The 16,512-nt window shown below is 35.2% G+C and overlaps 3 protein-coding genes and 1 non-coding gene across 4 annotated transcripts; 2 read left to right on the forward strand and 2 right to left on the reverse strand.

Annotated features, from left to right (window-relative positions):
- The first annotated feature begins 2,818 nt into the window (after positions 1-2,818).
- On the forward strand, positions 2,819-6,823 carry LOC109215139 (aluminum-activated malate transporter 12-like). Its single transcript, XM_019379162.1, has 6 exons — positions 2,819-3,170; positions 3,254-3,394; positions 3,570-3,842; positions 4,513-4,643; positions 4,751-4,894; positions 5,955-6,823. The coding sequence occupies exons 1-6, from the start codon at positions 2,930-2,932 to the stop codon at positions 6,672-6,674; spliced, it is 1,650 nt and encodes a 549-aa protein (XP_019234707.1). The 5' UTR covers positions 2,819-2,929; the 3' UTR covers positions 6,675-6,823.
- A 570-nt stretch (positions 6,824-7,393) lies between these two features.
- Positions 7,394-7,465, reverse strand: TRNAC-GCA. The gene has a single exon. It is a non-coding gene; the product is annotated as a tRNA-Cys (tRNA).
- A 426-nt stretch (positions 7,466-7,891) lies between these two features.
- On the forward strand, positions 7,892-9,275 carry LOC109215138. The gene is made up of 2 exons (XM_019379161.1): positions 7,892-8,185; positions 8,525-9,275. Exons 1-2 carry the CDS (start codon positions 8,005-8,007, stop codon positions 9,040-9,042), a joined length of 699 nt encoding a protein of 232 aa, XP_019234706.1. The 5' UTR covers positions 7,892-8,004; the 3' UTR covers positions 9,043-9,275.
- A 1,989-nt stretch (positions 9,276-11,264) lies between these two features.
- On the reverse strand, positions 11,265-13,739 carry LOC109215140 (NAC domain-containing protein 86-like). The gene is made up of 4 exons (XM_019379163.1): positions 13,032-13,739; positions 12,463-12,740; positions 12,042-12,365; positions 11,265-11,946 (listed from the first exon to the last, which is right to left on the reverse strand). Exons 1-4 carry the CDS (start codon positions 13,186-13,188, stop codon positions 11,671-11,673), a joined length of 1,035 nt encoding a protein of 344 aa, XP_019234708.1. The 5' UTR covers positions 13,189-13,739; the 3' UTR covers positions 11,265-11,670.
- Positions 13,740-16,512: the final 2,773 nt, after the last annotated feature.

A 16,512-nucleotide genomic window follows, 5' to 3' on the forward strand; every position in this document is an offset into this window, starting at 1 on the left:
TCATTCCCTTTTACGGCACAAGTATAAGCGGTAATGTGCTCATTGGGGTCCGTGGTCCCGTTATACTTCGGGACATCGGGCATTCTGAATTTCTTCGGGATGGGCTTCGGAGCCACACTTGATGGGCATGGTTTCTGTACGAACTTCTTTGAATCTACACCCTTCAGAATCGAGGGTGCGCCCGAGATCTGATTGACCCTCGAGTTATAAGTCTCCACCTTTTTATCGTTAGCCTCTATCTTCTTTTCTCCTGATTCAATCCTTTTGGTGAGGTCCTCAAGCATCTTCATAATAGCGGGGTCTGCTGCTGACCGTTGTTACTCGATCTCTCTGGTGCCTGCTCGACTCGAGGAGCCGTTTTCGGTGCTGCTGTGCTTGGAGTTTTCTGTTGACTTTGTAGCTGAGCAATAGCCACTTGTTGTGCTTGTAACATATCAAAAATGACTTGAAGGCTAACTTCTCTTTCCTCCCAAGCTAGAGTCCCCTGTGCTTCATGTTGGTTTTCCCTGCGCACACTTCCGTTGGTATGAGAGCTCACATCGACATGCACAGCGTTGCGTGAGCCCACGTTGATGGGGATTTGTACTGGTGCCACCCCAGGCTTTTGCGGTGGTACACCGGCATCTGCATCGTTCTCTCCATGAAGCCCAATACCGTTGTTTTCATGTGCATCTGCTGAGTTAGATATTTTTTGACCTGAAATCAAAGATTCTTGGACAAGAAAAAGTGTGAAGAATAACTTGTGTTTTCAGAAAACTAGCACCAAAACAATCACTATTATTTTTAGCCCCACGGTGGGCGCCAACCTGTTTACCTTGAAAATGGTATTAACAATTATATTTAATTTTGTGGTTCTAAAAATATGTGATTTATTTCAATACTAGTTGTTTGGCAATAGATGCTGAGTATAAGTAAGGAGAAACAAGATATGCAAACCAATGCTGTCGCAATACTGGGCCTCGAGCTGGCTGGAACAGGGGGCTTCGAGGTCTAGTTAAGGCAATTAGCGATGAACAGTTGATGAAGAAACTATGATAACGAAGGCCTCAAAGATAGCCTTTAGCGGTTAATAATGGGCAATAAATGATGAACAATAAATGAACAAGCAATGAATCTGTAGAGTAATTGTTGAACACGTTTAGGCAAGAAAAGCAGAGAATGTTCTATTGTATTCAATATTTGTCCCCGTTACAAAATGACAAGGGTCCCCTTTATATAGGAGGGGGGAATCCCAACATAGTACATATCTAATAATGACGAGGAAATGCTATTGGTACAGTTGTATAATGGCTTAGTACGGATTTGTACTATTTCTCGCAGACTTTGTCAGTTCTAATCACGTACCCTCGGGAATTTTCCGTCTTTCCTTGACGGTCGTCGATTTTCATGCTGCCTCGAAGTACGTTGTGGTGAGTCTTCGATATACCCTCTCGAAGCGAGTGTTTCGGGGACGAGCCTTAGACTGTGCTTTGAGCCCATCGAGGCCGGGCTTGAAACGCCATAGAAGCCTTAAAATCGGCCTTCCCTGATTTTGACCGTATAAGATCTCTCAAACTTAAAGAACCCCCAATTTGAGGCTTTACAAATGTAAAAATTAAACTCATTAGTTATTCATTAGTTATCCATTTACTAAGTGAATAATATGGTTTATCCATATTTGACCCGTTTCTTAAAAATTCTTATCGACTCATTTTTTAATAAATAATATGAGTGAATAACTGTTTTTTTTACCATTTTGCCACCACTACTCACGGTTAATAACCATTTACCCCAAAAGGCAGAAAAGGTTTCATGTTATTCCCTTCAATTTGAACCCATTGATATGTCTCGCAGTACCTGCAGCCCATTAATTGCAAAGTGCAGTTAATTTGAGCAAAATTATATGTTTGGTCAACCAGGCAGATAGATGCACCGTCTAGGCGCCGCTTAGCCTATTGGTTATTTGACACGTTTAGAATTTAAATTGTCTCTTTGCATGGTTATTAGCTGGCTTCTTAGTCCAAATAATTTAGGTTTCTTTTGACTTCGACTATTGTCCAATCCAATGGACTTCTCCTTGGTAATCATTTGATCACATAACACGTTGAGGTGTTCAAATGATCGTTGTGGACAACTTGAAAGGTCATTTATGCATTTCGCCATACGGTTAATAGGCGGTGTTTCTTTTATGGGTCCCACAATTCATATATGTGTCCGTATTTTATAATTCCACAATTTACAAACGCTCTATAAAGTCTAAGTAGGTAAACTTATAGCCCGTTTGGCCAAGCTTCTAAAATCAGTTTATTTTGAGAAGTGCTTTCTCAAAAGTACTTTTAGAAAAAGTGCTTTTGGTGAGAAGTAGTTTGTATTTGGCTAATTAATTAGAAAAGCACTTTTGTGCAGTAATTAGTGTTTGACCAAACTTTTGAAAACTGCTTCTAAGAGTATTTTTCTCAAAAATGCTTCTCAGAAAAGTGCTTTTGGAGAGAAGCTACTTTTTTCTGCTTCTCCAAAACTGCTTATGCTGCTCTTCAAAAGCACTTTTTTTTCTTCCAAAAGCTTGGCCAAACAACTCAATTTTTGGCCAAACGTGTTTTTGGCAAAAAAAAAATACTTTTGGCCAAAAAAAAAAGAAAAAGAGCTTGGCCAAACAAAAGTAGTCATTTTGCTTCTCTTTTTTGACTTGATGACCATTATTTGAAAATCTAAACGAACGTCTTTAATATCTCAAATTACGTGAAGCCTATCAATGCACCTTTTATAGAAAGTGACAGATGCCCTTCTCTATAAGATGGGGTGGCCCATGATAATTTCCAGAAATTCCAGCAGCCTCCAGAACAGTATTTCTTAATTCATCTTTGTATGTTAATTTGCTTGACTTCATTTTCTTAAGTGACAAGATACAAAAACCTCCATATTCAGCTACGGAATTTGTTAATTATTTAGGATGATGGAGAAACGTTTGAATACTGTTGTGGAGAGAATGACGAGTTTGCCAAGATTAATATGGGAAAAAATCTGGAAAGTTGGGAAAGAAGATCGAAGAAGAGTAATTCACTCACTAAAAATGGGACTGTCCTTGACATTGGTCTCTTTATTGTATTTACTGGAGCCATTGTTCAAAGGCATTGGAGAAAATGCTATTTGGGCTGTTATGACTGTTGTGGTTGTTCTTGAATTCACAGCAGGTAATTATTCCATATTGATTTTATAATTCCATGTTAGTCAATGAATGACATCGTTTTTAATTTGTTTCTTTAATTATGGATAGGGGCAACATTGTATAAAGGGCTGAATAGAGGACTTGGGACAGTATTTGCAGGATCATTGGCATTCTTGATTGAGTGTATTGCCACAGAATCTGACCATATATTTTATGCTGTTTTTATTGGGACCTCAGTATTTTTAGTTGGTAAGCTTCACTTATATTGAATTGGAAGATTCCAATAGAAAAATCTTCCACAAAATTAACAACTGTAATTTTTGATTCATTGTCACCCTCTCTTTTCTTACTTTACTTTATTTTACCCTGAATAAGAAAAAGACATTTCCTGGATCTAATTGATTCATTTCTAATCTTACTGCAGGAGCCGTGGCTACGTACATGAGATTTTTTCCTCACATAAAGAAAAACTATGACTATGGTGTGGTGATATTCCTCTTGACCTTCAACTTGATCACAGTGTCAAGTTATCGTGTTGATAGTGTGTTGAAAATTGCCCATGAACGCTTTTATACCATAGCCATTGGCTGTGCTATCTGTCTCCTCATGAGCCTATTGGTATTTCCAATTTGGTCAGGAGAAGACCTCCATATATCGACTGTTGCCAAATTTGATGGCTTAGCAATATCTATTGAAGGTAGGCTAGATTTTAGATGTTGAACAAGCACAATATATTTTCATTTTGTTCGGACTAAGTTTCCTTAAACTTTGATACTATTTTTAGCAAAAGCTACCAACCTTGTTGAGCTAGGAATTAATAAAATTTGTGGCATGCTCGATTTTTTTACATGATAAGTGTGATTTAAACTATTATAGGAGGTTAGTTATTCACCAGTCTCATTTCGTGTGATGCGCTTTGACTGTAAACATAATTTAAGAAAAAAAAAAGAATTTTAAAAATTATACTCTAAAACAAACTTTTGCTTTTCTATAAATCATCTCGGTACAAAATGAAAAATTTAAAGTAAAATTGTTTCGGATTATAAAAATATATTACTTTTTGGAACAGACTAAAAAGGAAAGACATCAAATAAATTGGGATAGAGAGAGTACTATTTATCATGTACACCTATTCATGCTTTTCATAGAAATTTAAATGTAATTACCTTTTAATTTGCGGGTGCACAAATTTAATTTAACGTCATAACAAAATTAATGGATAATCCGTGAGGACTGTGACTATTTTATATCCGTTTTAAGGTTGCTAACTCCATAAAATTGTTAGCTTTAATTAGTGCCTCATATTCATATATTATCATACTGTATATAATAGTAAAAGTTATTGATTATTTAACTAAACTTTTCAGGTTGCATTAAAGAGTACTTTAGCAATAAGGAGGAACAAGAAAAAGCCAGAGAAAATTCGATGGAAGCGGAGGATCCCATTTACAATGGTTATAAGGCTGTTTTAGATTCCAAATCATCTGATGAAACTTTGGTAAGTAGCTGAATTATTTGAGATAGTTATTAGCAATTGAATTATAAAATTTAATTTGCTCCTATCAAGATAACTTAATTAAGTAGAAAAAAATGTGAATGGATCAGGCACTATATGCAAGTTGGGAGCCAAGATATTTAAGACGTTGTTCGAGGTTGCCGTGGCAGCAATATGTAAAATTGGGGACTGTTCTTCGCCATTTTGGATACACACTAGTGGCTTTACATGGATGCCTGCAAACTCAAATTAAGGTAATACTCCTCCGCTCCTCTCATAATCTTAACATATTTTCCTTGTCTTTTTTTTTTTTTTTTTTTAAATTTTTTATTTTAGTAAAGGGTCCTTTTGCTTTAGGCATATGACATTCGAAAACCATTGTTTCATTCATTCATATTAACACCAAATTGACCAACTCAGAGGTAAACCACATGATGCGTTTGGTTAGACGATGGAGATGAGTCTCAACCATCTCAACTACAACAACAACAATAATAATAACATACCCATTATGATCCCACAAGTGAGGTCTGAGAAGGATAGAGTGTACGCAGACCTTACCCCTACTTTATGTAAGATAGAAAGGTTGTTTCCGATACGCCCTCGGCTCAAGAAAAGCATCTCATTGGTAGTTTTTTTTTTTGCTTTCTTTTTTAACGGGTTTGCACTACGTTAATGTTAGCACTGTCTTGACGCATGGATCATCAGCAAATTTTATATAAGTGGAAAGTAGACCATTGATTACGTTTGGTGGTTATTGAAATAGGGTAGAGATCGAGTGTACACCTTCTCCATTTGAAGGCTGTTGGATATCCTTTTTCTCTAGTACTATCATAACAAAGTTACCATATTCAGTAATCTTTATAAGTTTTGTGCTCGCTAAGTCAACAAGAGCAGCATGTGATGCCTAAGTTATGTGCTCACTAAGTCAACAAGAGCAATATGTGATGCTTCTTATCTAAAAAAGGCTAAAACACACTCGTCAAATAAATTAAATACAGAATATATACTTTTGATGCAATTATTAAGTTGTGTTTTCTGGCTTTAAAAAATCCAATACTATCATTTTATTTTATCTCTGACTGGGATCGAAAAGATAGATTTACTTTCAAGTGGGATCATACACGTGATCATATTGTTTCTTCTTGGAACTAATTTTTCCAAATTTCCTCTGCATTGTGGCCACAAGTGTGACTCAAATAGACAGTACGTATATCAAACGTATTAGATCTTTAGATTAAATGATCTCTTATGTGATTAAATGTTTTAGCTAGTTTTTACTTTCTAAAAGTGTGTCTTGAATTTTTTTTGTAGACTCCTCGATCAGTTCGTGTACTGTTCGAAGATCCATGCAATCGACTCGCCAAAGAAGTGACAAAGGTACTAAAGGAACTAGGCGATAGCATAAGAAATCGTCGTCAATGCTGCCCAGAAATCCTCTCCAACCATCTCAATGAAGCTTTACAAGACCTCATCAATGCCTTAAAATCCCAACCAAGACTCTTTCTTGGAACTAATAGTAATATAAACATATTAGCCTTAGCAGGCGCAATAGCCTCTAAGCAAAAATCTAGTAAAGATTTTGTAGTCTCTTTATCGAGTATTGACACATCCAACGAAGGTCCTCCTCGTCTTGGACTTGGCCGTGACTTTTTGGCAGGTCAGGCTCATGGGACTACACCAGCATTATCGAAAGACACGTCTAAAAAGGACTCTGAACCACAAATGAAATTAGAGGCTGGTGACAGAAAGAGTTTGAGGCCCACATTAAGCAAGATTGGAATTACTAGCCTCGAATTTTTGGAGGCACTACCATTTGCAGCTTTTGCTTCTTTGCTAGTTGAAATAGTTGCAAGACTTGATCTTGTTATTGACGAAGTTGTAGAATTGGGAAGGGTAGCTCATTTCAAGGAGTATAATCCTGATGATGATCATGTGGTTGTGATCACTTGTGATCAGAATCCTAGAGTGGAAGATGACATTGTTATTAGCAGATTACAAAACCAATTCCCCTCCTCCCATGCAGCAGATTAACTCTAGACTTTAGTGGTTGGGGTTGATAGACAAACTATAGAGAAAAGAGAAGGATTTCATGGCGGATACATTTTGCGTTTTTGAGTATATTATACATTTAAATTATATATATACTTCATCTTGTTGACTATTTAATTACGCAGTTTAAAATAAACTTAGGGATTGTTACACAAATATCTCCAGATTCAATGTTTACTTTTTTAGCTGGTATGCATAAATTATACATTAATTATACACCGTATATATATATATATATATGGAGGCTATTTTTTGTTTAAGAGATTGTGCGGACTACGCATTAGCTGCTTTATATGTCCTAACAAAGGTAGGTAATTGAGCATATAAGCAGTGATTGCACGTGTATCTACGTTAAACTCAAGATTTGCACACTAACTATATAAATAAAGTTATAATAATATGTAATCTATATAAATTCTATACTCGTCTTTGCCTTCATTCGAGAACGAATTAGTCACGTAAAAGAGGTACTATATAAAAGGTCTTTTGGTATGTAGTTTGTCCCTTTGACAACAAAAAGAGGATCAAAATGGAGAAGCCAAAACATTACTAATAGTATTGACTATATATACTGAACTTCGACGTCGAAAATCCTAATTTCCTAATCCTCCACAGGAATTCTGACAAAAAAAAAAAAAAAAAAAAGAAAATGGAGGATGAATAAAGTACCTGGCGGGCTTTAAAAAAACAAGACAGTAAAGAGGGCCCTACCGGGTTCGAACCGGTGACCTCTTGATCTGCAGTCAAATGCTCTACCACTGAGCTAAGGACCCTTGTTGTTGCTTCCAAACAAAATTACTGATCACTATTATTTAAAATTCGCATAAATAATAGAAAAAAATTTCATTTAAAATATCAAAGAATTAAGTAAAAACATCTTAAATTATTAGTTACTTGAAGAAAGCAAAAAAGTGAAGGATAAGTTGTGGGGGAATGGATATAATGAGTAGTATTTAAAATTACCATTACAATTTACATCTATAGATAATCTAATTACATATATGTTTTCTATAGAATATCAGGCACCTTTCTTTTCTTAATCATCCCAAATGAAATTATCTAACTATCAACTTTTTTTTCTTGCACATATCGATTCTATATTACGACATAGTATTAAACTACATTATTATCACATATTATATACACAATATAAATTTTTTCTATGTTGTGGATGTATATAAGATAAATCCTAAATAGCTAAGAGGACAAAAGTTTCAAAAAAATTTCATACAGATAAGGTTTTGTATGAAAAGAAAAGCGGCAAATAGAAGTAAGCGAAGGAGAGTGCTCAATTTGCATCAGCCATCTTCAAATGACTTGCTCCATAGCAATACTAAATTCCATTGCCAGTCCTTATTGTAAATGTTCTCCGCGGAGTTTATTTAACTGGGATTTTGGTAATTATAAAAAGACTGATGATAAACCACAAGTTAGATACCATGATCTTGATCTTCCTTTCCCTCCTTCCCTTGTCAGCAAAACATTCTTGAAAGGTACTTATTTCTTTCTCTTCTACATATAATTCACATAAAGAATCCCAAGCCTAGTGTAATTGCACAAGTGGGGTTTAGTGTAATTACTCGTGTAGGGTTTTGGGAGGGTAATGCGTACACATATCTTAACCCTACCTTGTTAGAAGAGGCGCGCCGCACACCTATGCCATAGGTAGAGGGGTCAATTCTATGTATACATGTATATGTCATTAAAAAATAGTGATATATTAGTAGCGAACAACCTATATACAAAGCAGATTTTTGGTTGAATTAAAAAGTGCACCCGCTGCTTATCAAGGATATTCTTTATTTTTTGTTTCTCTGATGATAATTTCACAGGAAGGGAACTAAAGTGCTGCTATAAGGCATCAGTGGATGGATTTAGTGCAACTGAATTTCACAACAACAGTGATTTCAAAGGACCATGTGTGATTATTGGCTATACAACAAAGGCCTTTAAGTTTGGAGCATTTAATCCAGAAGGCTACAGAAGTACAGATGATTATTATGACACTTTTGATGCATTTCTCTTTTACTGGGCTGAAGATGAACAACAACCAATAATCTTGCCTAAAGTAGGGGGAAGTGGTGCTGCTCTTTTTGATTATGCTAGAGGAGGGCCACAGTTTGGTGCTGACGGATTGCTAATTGGACCTCCATTGGCTCCTGTAATGGGTGGATTTGCAGGACCTGATACTAATTCTGGGGTTGGTGATTTAAGGCAAGCTAAATCAAGATTGGGACTTTCTTATGCTAAAAGGCCAGATGGTAAAGAGTCATTGTTTGGAGATGAGTCTAAGGCTGAACTTGATGAAGTTCTCGTATTTTGCAGTCCTCAAATTGCTAGCTTATATTGACTCAATTTTGGCAAAAATGGATGCCATTGCCTCAGGGAAAGTAAGTCTCTATGATCTTGAGGTGACTAAAGAAAATATGTATTAGTTCTCTACTAGGTCTTAAAATGTAGCAGTGTAAATTTTATTTTGTTGTATAGAAATGGGCTGCAACAGGATTTTTATTCTTTGTTTCTCATTTAATTTATAAACTCTCTCAAGTTATTCACCAAGACCATCATACTGTGATTGCCTAATGAGTCAAACATGTTCGTGCCATCATATATATCTGGTACATTATATTTTCAGTAATATATATATACATATAAAATACTTAATTCTTTTGACCAAAGGGTGATCGGGCAGTGCTATGTGTTAGTCGCCCCTGCTGTGAACTAGCGGATACAGTCAGACAGTAGCTAGTTTGGAGAGATTGTACTTTCTTGCCTTACTAAGTTTCCACAGTTTGCTACAGATGGAGATGTTCTCCATTACCTGTAACTAATGATATTGCCACCTGCATGCCATCATTTTTCAATAAGCCAAAGTGGAGCATAAGTTTAAAGTACAGGCCAAGAGGAGTACATGAAAGGAAAAGCATACATATAACTTCATAAAGGATATCTGGTTTTATTGTAGGATTATTTTCTAAGTGATAAAGGGGCCACACACTTCTTTGATTCCTCTCTAGCTAGCTAACATATGGTCTTATTGCTGAACTAATAGTGAGTAGGAAAGAGGAATGTTTAATCAGTTGGTGTACTTATCTTTCTCTTTTTGAATTAATGGCTTCTGAGCTTTTGGTTACACTTTTCCAAATCTTTGTTAGTGTTGTTTCTTTGATTTGATTCATTTTATTACTGAAGTAAGAATGCTTGAGAGGACATCTTTTGTAATTGAGTTCAAGGAAACTTAAAGCAGCAAATGTTTGATTCTCACTTTTATGGAGCTTGCTTTTGTATTTTTCTTTATTGGTTTAGCAACTTCATTTTAGATTACCTTGATCCAGCATCAGATATGTCCAAGGCAAGAAATAATAACTCTTTGTTCTTGATAATTTTGTGAAGTACTACTGTTAGTGACCGTAATCTTTGAAACTGTCACGAGCACAAGGTGAATATGACTGAAATCTTTTACCATTCACTCTTTTAGTCAAAGAAATGTTGCATCAAATGGATTTGTTTGAAGTTAGAAATCTAGAGGGAGCAAAGAAATGGTGATTCTTCTATCAAGTTTCATAACACCCTGAAGGTGTTATAGACACAATTTCTGGTGTGGAAATAGGCCTTCAATTTCCAAGTATATGGGCGACTGCTCGTTACCTCTTCATTTGCATCTGCCATCTTATTAGGTTTTGAACCCACAAGATTGTTTTGGATATGTGCTTTGCCTAATGTCATCTAAATGGCAATTAAAGTGCCAATGATGATCAAATGATGTCAGATATAGCATTCTGAATCATTTTTGTAAGAGATTGGGAAAGGCAATTAAAGCCCTTAATCATGTAATTGAACTTTAAAATGTTAATGGCTATGAAAATGATGCTAAAAAGCTCAATCCTTTAACTTTCTTTTTTACATCCTTTGCTTGTGAGTTACTTTAGTGTTCCCTATTAGGATGGTAAGAGCAAGATTCTTTCTGGTAATTTGTTATAGATTCTTTTGATCATGAATGCTTGGAACTATCAGAATCACATCTGTTGATGTCGAACAAACGTTCAAATTAGTGACCGGAAATAGTTAACTCTAAATTTGCATCTCATCCATATACCTATGAGTACAAGTGAAGCTAGGTTTATAGATATATAGTTATTGGGAAGCTATCAAGACCATAATCAAACTAGAATAGCAAGTTGTGCATATGAATCTCAGGCTGCATTTGACTAATTAGTTATCCAATTATCAACAGGGCACTTCACTCTATTAGAACTTTAAACCATGTTTTTTCTTTAAATATTGGTTGCATGTGTTGAAACAGTTCAAAAACTTTGTAATGCAACCAATAGTTGCTGATTAGAGGAATCAATAGTCACTAACTAGGAAGCTCTACTGATGAACAGAAGCCCTGGAACAAGTTAATACAAGTATTTAACCATGCATTTCAACTCTGCAAAGCTGCTTCGGCATTTCTGGTACAGGAAAATTCTGAAAATTTGGAATATGTAGAGTGGGAAGACACTAAATTCATAAGGTCTAAGGCATTTTCGCTACATTTTGATTGATACCTGGATGTTTGAAGCGTCAAAAAACATTAATTCATATAGTCTACATATATTTCAGCTCAGTTATTGGTTCTTGATAACATTTTCATACATGTAAATGATCAGAAATAGAACAGTGACATATATCAGAAAGGGAAAGGGGCTTCTATTTAAGAAGCGTACTTTAACAGAAGTTCAGCTACTAACTTGACCATATGTCCATATCCCAGTGGCATCGTTAAAAATGATCATCACTGGGTATCTCATACTTCAATGACAAAATATAAACACACGGAGCTGCATTGAGCTTTTCTTAGTATATTCTTACATCAAACTACTTAAAATATCTTCCTGTGACCATACACCATTATGTTTTCCCAATATCCCATTGTCACTACTCTGTCTGCATAAATGAGAGAGAAAACTTTATGCCTATTTCGCCTCAATGTTCCTCAGAAGAGATTTGGACTTCCCAATAAGTTGCTCTGGTTATAACCTTTATACGAAATATCCTCATTGCAATAGAATTCCATGTAGGTTCCCTCATCTGAGAAGGGAGGTGCAAAGCCATAGCCACTGAGATCACCAGAAAGTTCAACGTCCCCTCTAAAATTCGGGAAAGATGAACTTGATGTGAAGTCATATTGATCATTTGGCTGCCATGAAGTCGAGTTTGGGAAGTCATACACCGGATAATTTCCAGATATACTTTGTCCTTGAAGACATTCCTATATCCAGCCACCAAAATATTAATATGCAGTTCATACAAACAACCAGTGTGGAAACAGGAGTGAATGCATAGAAAGTAGAAAAACAGTAGTACCTTTGAAGGATCAAGAATCATATTCTGAGACATCCAGAGGTTTGCAGCATTTGTCCCCATTGCAGACTCGGACTCTCCTATTTGTGTTGTCTGATAAGGTGAACCGATAGGAGTTGAATAGTTGCTGTCGTTGCACACGTATGTATTTTGAGTACTTGGAATGTCATCAGAAAGGACAAGGGGTTCATTTGAGGTTACTGCTGATGTAAAAGCTTCATTGCTTGAACTGCATTCAACCTGTTTAGAGGTTGTTTCTGCACGACCATCACTTGTTTTCGATGAAATGTCCTTTCTCTTGATGACACGACAAAGAGCAAAAGGCCCCTGAAGATATTTAAATAGGAGTACTTCTTATCATGATCAATTTCTTGAAGGTTTTCATTAAGCTGAAGAACATTACATTATGATTAATCGAACTTACCTGGAAACTCGGAGTGCCTTGTGAGACATCATCACATAGACGATATTCATGCATCACCCAATCAGTTCTATCACCTAAAGGAGCTCTTCCACGATAGAAAACCAATGTCTTTCGGTATCCAACAACTGCAGGCTTACAGACCACTTTCCTGTCTTTCCCTGTTGCTTTCCAGTATCCACATTTTGTGGCTCGGTTGGTTCTCGAGCCATTCGGGTACTTCTTGTCCCGAGGACAGAAGAAATACCACTCCATGTCACGCTTTGGCAAGAAAGATTTCTCTGCATCCCAAAGACATGATATCAGTATCTACAAATACCAATATCAGAATAAGCATTTTAAGAACTAACTTAAAAAAAAAGAAAAAAAACCTCTAATGTCTTTATACATGTTTTTCTTTTTGATATGTGGTTAGGGTGTGAATATAGATAATAACTCCAGCTTTAAAGTGTGAAAAGAGAGATGCACTCCATCTTGTGACCATATATTATATGATTTGTAATTCATAAAAGAAATGGTTCTTAATGCGTAGGTAAGTTTTCAAGAGCAAATGCTGATCAAGAATGTAATACCTGGAAGCTCCCATGGGTCAAATTTATACAAGTCTATTACCGGAATGACCTCCAACTCAATCTCAAGTTCATCAGTTTTCCTTTTCAGGTAATATCCAACCAATTCCTCATCAGTTGGATGGAAACGAAATCCTGGAGGTAGTGATGTTCCTCCCATAATATAAATATAGCAAATTACTAAGTACTAACTACACACAAAATCTTCTAAAACTAGCTAGAATAGACCAGGCAGAAACTTCAACAGAAGTTAGAAGCAATGTGAAATTTAGCTAAGTGTCCCAACTGTACCTATTGAAAATTTGAAATATCCAAAAGTAAAAGCTTTTGGCTACACTAAATTTTGTCTCAAGAATTGCGAAAAATTTCCACAAAATGCACCCCTGGGACAACACAATCATCTTCTTGAAAAACTGTTCAAAACTGCCTTTCTTGCAAAAAGCCCCCCTCCCCCACCAATGTTTCTTTGAGATTGCAATTCAAAGGAAACTCAAGTGGACAGGTAGAAAATGTCACTATAGAGTTGTTGAAATTTTTCAAAGAAAGGATCTTTTCTAAAACTAACAAGTTTAAACAGTTGTAAACAATTTGATGATTTTGAGTGAAAAAAACAATGACCAGGTAAAGGTTTATAGTTAGTAAGGTATACTTAGTTTAGAGTCTATATAGAGAAGGGGGAAGATTGTGTAGAGTAAAAACATAGGAGTGTGGATGAGCTTTTATAGGAAATGAAGAGGCCAAAAGTCCAAAAATATGAAAACCGAAAGGTTTTGTAGCTTGTCTAATGTCTAGGCTACAGCAAATTCTACGAAAAAGACCCCACTAAAACCAGAACCTGATTCATACCTAGAAATAGTTATATCCTGCAAAAGCAACCACAACCGTGAGAATTCATGTAGTGGATTTTATAATTTTGTGTATTTTTTTGACATTAGTATTAGGCTGTAAAGTATTCTTCCAAATACATTGGTCAAAGGTGAAGGGAGCCTTGGCGTAACTGGTAAAGTTGTTGTTATGCGATCAGGAGGTCACAGATTTAAGCCGTGGAAACAGTCTCTTGCAGAAAATACAGGGTAAGGCGGCATACAATAGACCCTTGTGATCCGACCCTTACTCGGACCCCGTTTATAGCGTGAGTTTAGTGCACCAAGCTGTTGTTACATTGGTCAGAGTCTTTCCCTAGCTACTAGTGTTGAACTCATGTGGTCTTTCCACATCATCATGAGTCAGACAAAACTACTTTTGCTTGGTTTAATGGGAGTGATTTTGTCATGGTATGGCCCAGTGTTCGAAAGGAAGAGGTTCTTAAAGTGTTTGATGAGCTTATTCACACTTTTGTGTTGTCACCAAAGAGTACAAATTAGTGGAAACTCTCCTTCTGATTCTTTTTCAAATTACTTTTTTCTTTAATCAGATATCACTGCAGGGACTTTGAATTCACATTTCACTTGGTAAAGTTGCAAAGATCAGATTACATTGTATATTTGTATTAAACGTTGGTTGAGATATTATAAAGTGACATGGTAAGTTAAACGTTAGCCAAAACCAAGGTGATCCCCATTAAGTTATTAGTTTTGGCTGTGTCTAGTCTTTATTTAATTAATAAAGTTTTACGTAGGATGGTCCCCTACTCTCATTATCCTCAAGAAAAAGGTGCATTAATGTGATCTCATAAGATTTACTTGCTTTAATCCTTTTCACACTGAAAAATGAGATACGAGACATGTCAGAAATTATTCTCAAGCTGTATATACATTTAGAGCAACAACAGTTACGCTTTAATCTCAAACAAACTCTAGTTACACACTTAACTATTAGAAACCGTGAGGAGTTCATTTAGAGGAAAAAAATTCTTGTTAAATTGTTACTTTAAAGCATGCATATTAGTTCCATAATTTGGAGCAAACAAGAACTGAGTTTGGGAAGTTAGGAATATTTTCATGTCTTCCCTTTCGAAAAGCAACAATTAGAAAAGGCTGCAGCCTTGTCATCCTAATTCCTACATCGAGATTAATAGCTTCTATTGTATTAATGGGAACTGAAGAATGTTAAAGAATCAGATTTATAACTAAACAAGCCATAGAGGTCTCTTGTTTCTAGTTGTATTTTTCTTGATTAATCAACCTAGGTGATGACAATTACCGAAAATTGATCGTGTGTAGTTTGTAGAAGTGTATGAAAATGGCGCTAATAATTGGTACTACTTAATAACTAAAATATAATCTAAAGGTCACATCTATTATATATAGAGACACACACACATAGACCACAAACCCTAGTACAAGTACTAGTTAAGTATATTCTTCCTCATTTAGTCCAAAAACATGAAAAGACTTAGACATTGTATTGAAGATCTTGATTATTGGAATTAGATCGAGGTTTAGGTGTGAACGAAGAACCAAAGTAAAATAGAAAAAGCTAAAGGTTGGTCCATTCAACAAGTTACATCACTCAGATGATAATATTAAAGACATTTTATTTGACTAATCAAGTTTTAAATTTGATTTCATGTTTTTCAATTAAACTTGTGCCTAACCATTAATATAAGGTTTTCTTCATTATACATATAAATTATGCATTTCAAATTGACATTTAAATCGACAAAATGGTGTTAATAAAATGGAACGTAGGAAGTATCTTGGGTCATGTGAAAATTCCTCATAAGGCTTCTTTCAAACATTTTGCCAAATACGTACCCTGATCAGACAGAAAGCAGAAATGATTAAAAAGGAATACAGACAAACAAACATTCCCCTAATTAATCAGAACAACCCAAATTAGCTAAGTCTTAATAAAAATGATTATGACCAAAGGCTTAATTAAAAGGTTAACCTATTGCACATTAGCCTCCTCGTAAGTTGTAGGCACACCAAAGTTTGCAGGTTGTTGGCAAGTTAAACTAAATTATGAATAAACTAGTGAAATTTTCCGCGCGAAGCACGGTTATAAGAAATATCATTAAATCAAAAAAAAATGACATATAGTGGATGAGAGGATAATATTTTAAAATTAATATGGATATAAAAGATAATTCTACATATTGATAAATCATATACTTAGCATTTTGGTTAGAATTAGATTTTAGGTAACTGCATTTTTTCCTGATTTTCTTTTTAAAAGGAAATAAAAGAGAAAGGATTTTTAAGAAAAAAATTTCACTTACATATATTATAATTAATGAGGACGAAGTGAGAGGTTAATACATGATTCTTTAAGTAAAATTATATATTAGAGGCATGTAAATAGATAATTTTTTCATTAGATAGTAAAACATCGGCTTTGCTAAAATTTCTCCTATTCAAATAAAAGAAATATGAAATAAAAGTAAAGAACTAATAACGAAAAGAAAATAAAATAAAATAAAAAAATATGTGGAAATTGCTGCGTATTCTTTTTTATATTCCTTCTCGTTATGCCCTTCTTAGCCTTCATCTTTGCCTTTTCTTTTCTATTCATTAGTTTCCCTCTCAAATTCTCCATTCCA

This window comes from Nicotiana attenuata, unplaced genomic scaffold (assembly GCF_001879085.1).
Source record: "Nicotiana attenuata strain UT unplaced genomic scaffold, NIATTr2, whole genome shotgun sequence".
Classification (NCBI taxonomy): Eukaryota; Viridiplantae; Streptophyta; class Magnoliopsida; order Solanales; family Solanaceae; genus Nicotiana; species Nicotiana attenuata.

Excerpts from the sequence above, each read along its gene's own strand:
- LOC109215139 (XM_019379162.1), top strand. The coding sequence starts at position 2,930 with ATGATGGAGAAACGTTTGAATACTGTTGTGGAGAGAATGACGAGTTTG. Across the intron at positions 3,843-4,512 it reads CTTAGCAATATCTATTGAAG|GTTGCATTAAAGAGTACTTT; the intron begins GTAGGCTAGATT and ends TAAACTTTTCAG. Across the intron at positions 4,895-5,954 it reads GCCTGCAAACTCAAATTAAG|ACTCCTCGATCAGTTCGTGT; the intron begins GTAATACTCCTC and ends TTTTTTTTGTAG.
- LOC109215140 (XM_019379163.1), bottom strand. The coding sequence starts at position 13,188 with ATGGGAGGAACATCACTACCTCCAGGATTTCGTTTCCATCCAACTGAT. Across the intron at positions 12,741-13,031 it reads TGACCCATGGGAGCTTCCAG|AGAAATCTTTCTTGCCAAAG; the intron begins GTATTACATTCT and ends TTTGGGATGCAG. Across the intron at positions 11,947-12,041 it reads TGATTCTTGATCCTTCAAAG|GAATGTCTTCAAGGACAAAG; the intron begins GTACTACTGTTT and ends GGCTGGATATAG.
- LOC109215138 (XM_019379161.1), top strand. The coding sequence starts at position 8,005 with ATGACTTGCTCCATAGCAATACTAAATTCCATTGCCAGTCCTTATTGT. Across the intron at positions 8,186-8,524 it reads CAGCAAAACATTCTTGAAAG|GAAGGGAACTAAAGTGCTGC; the intron begins GTACTTATTTCT and ends ATAATTTCACAG.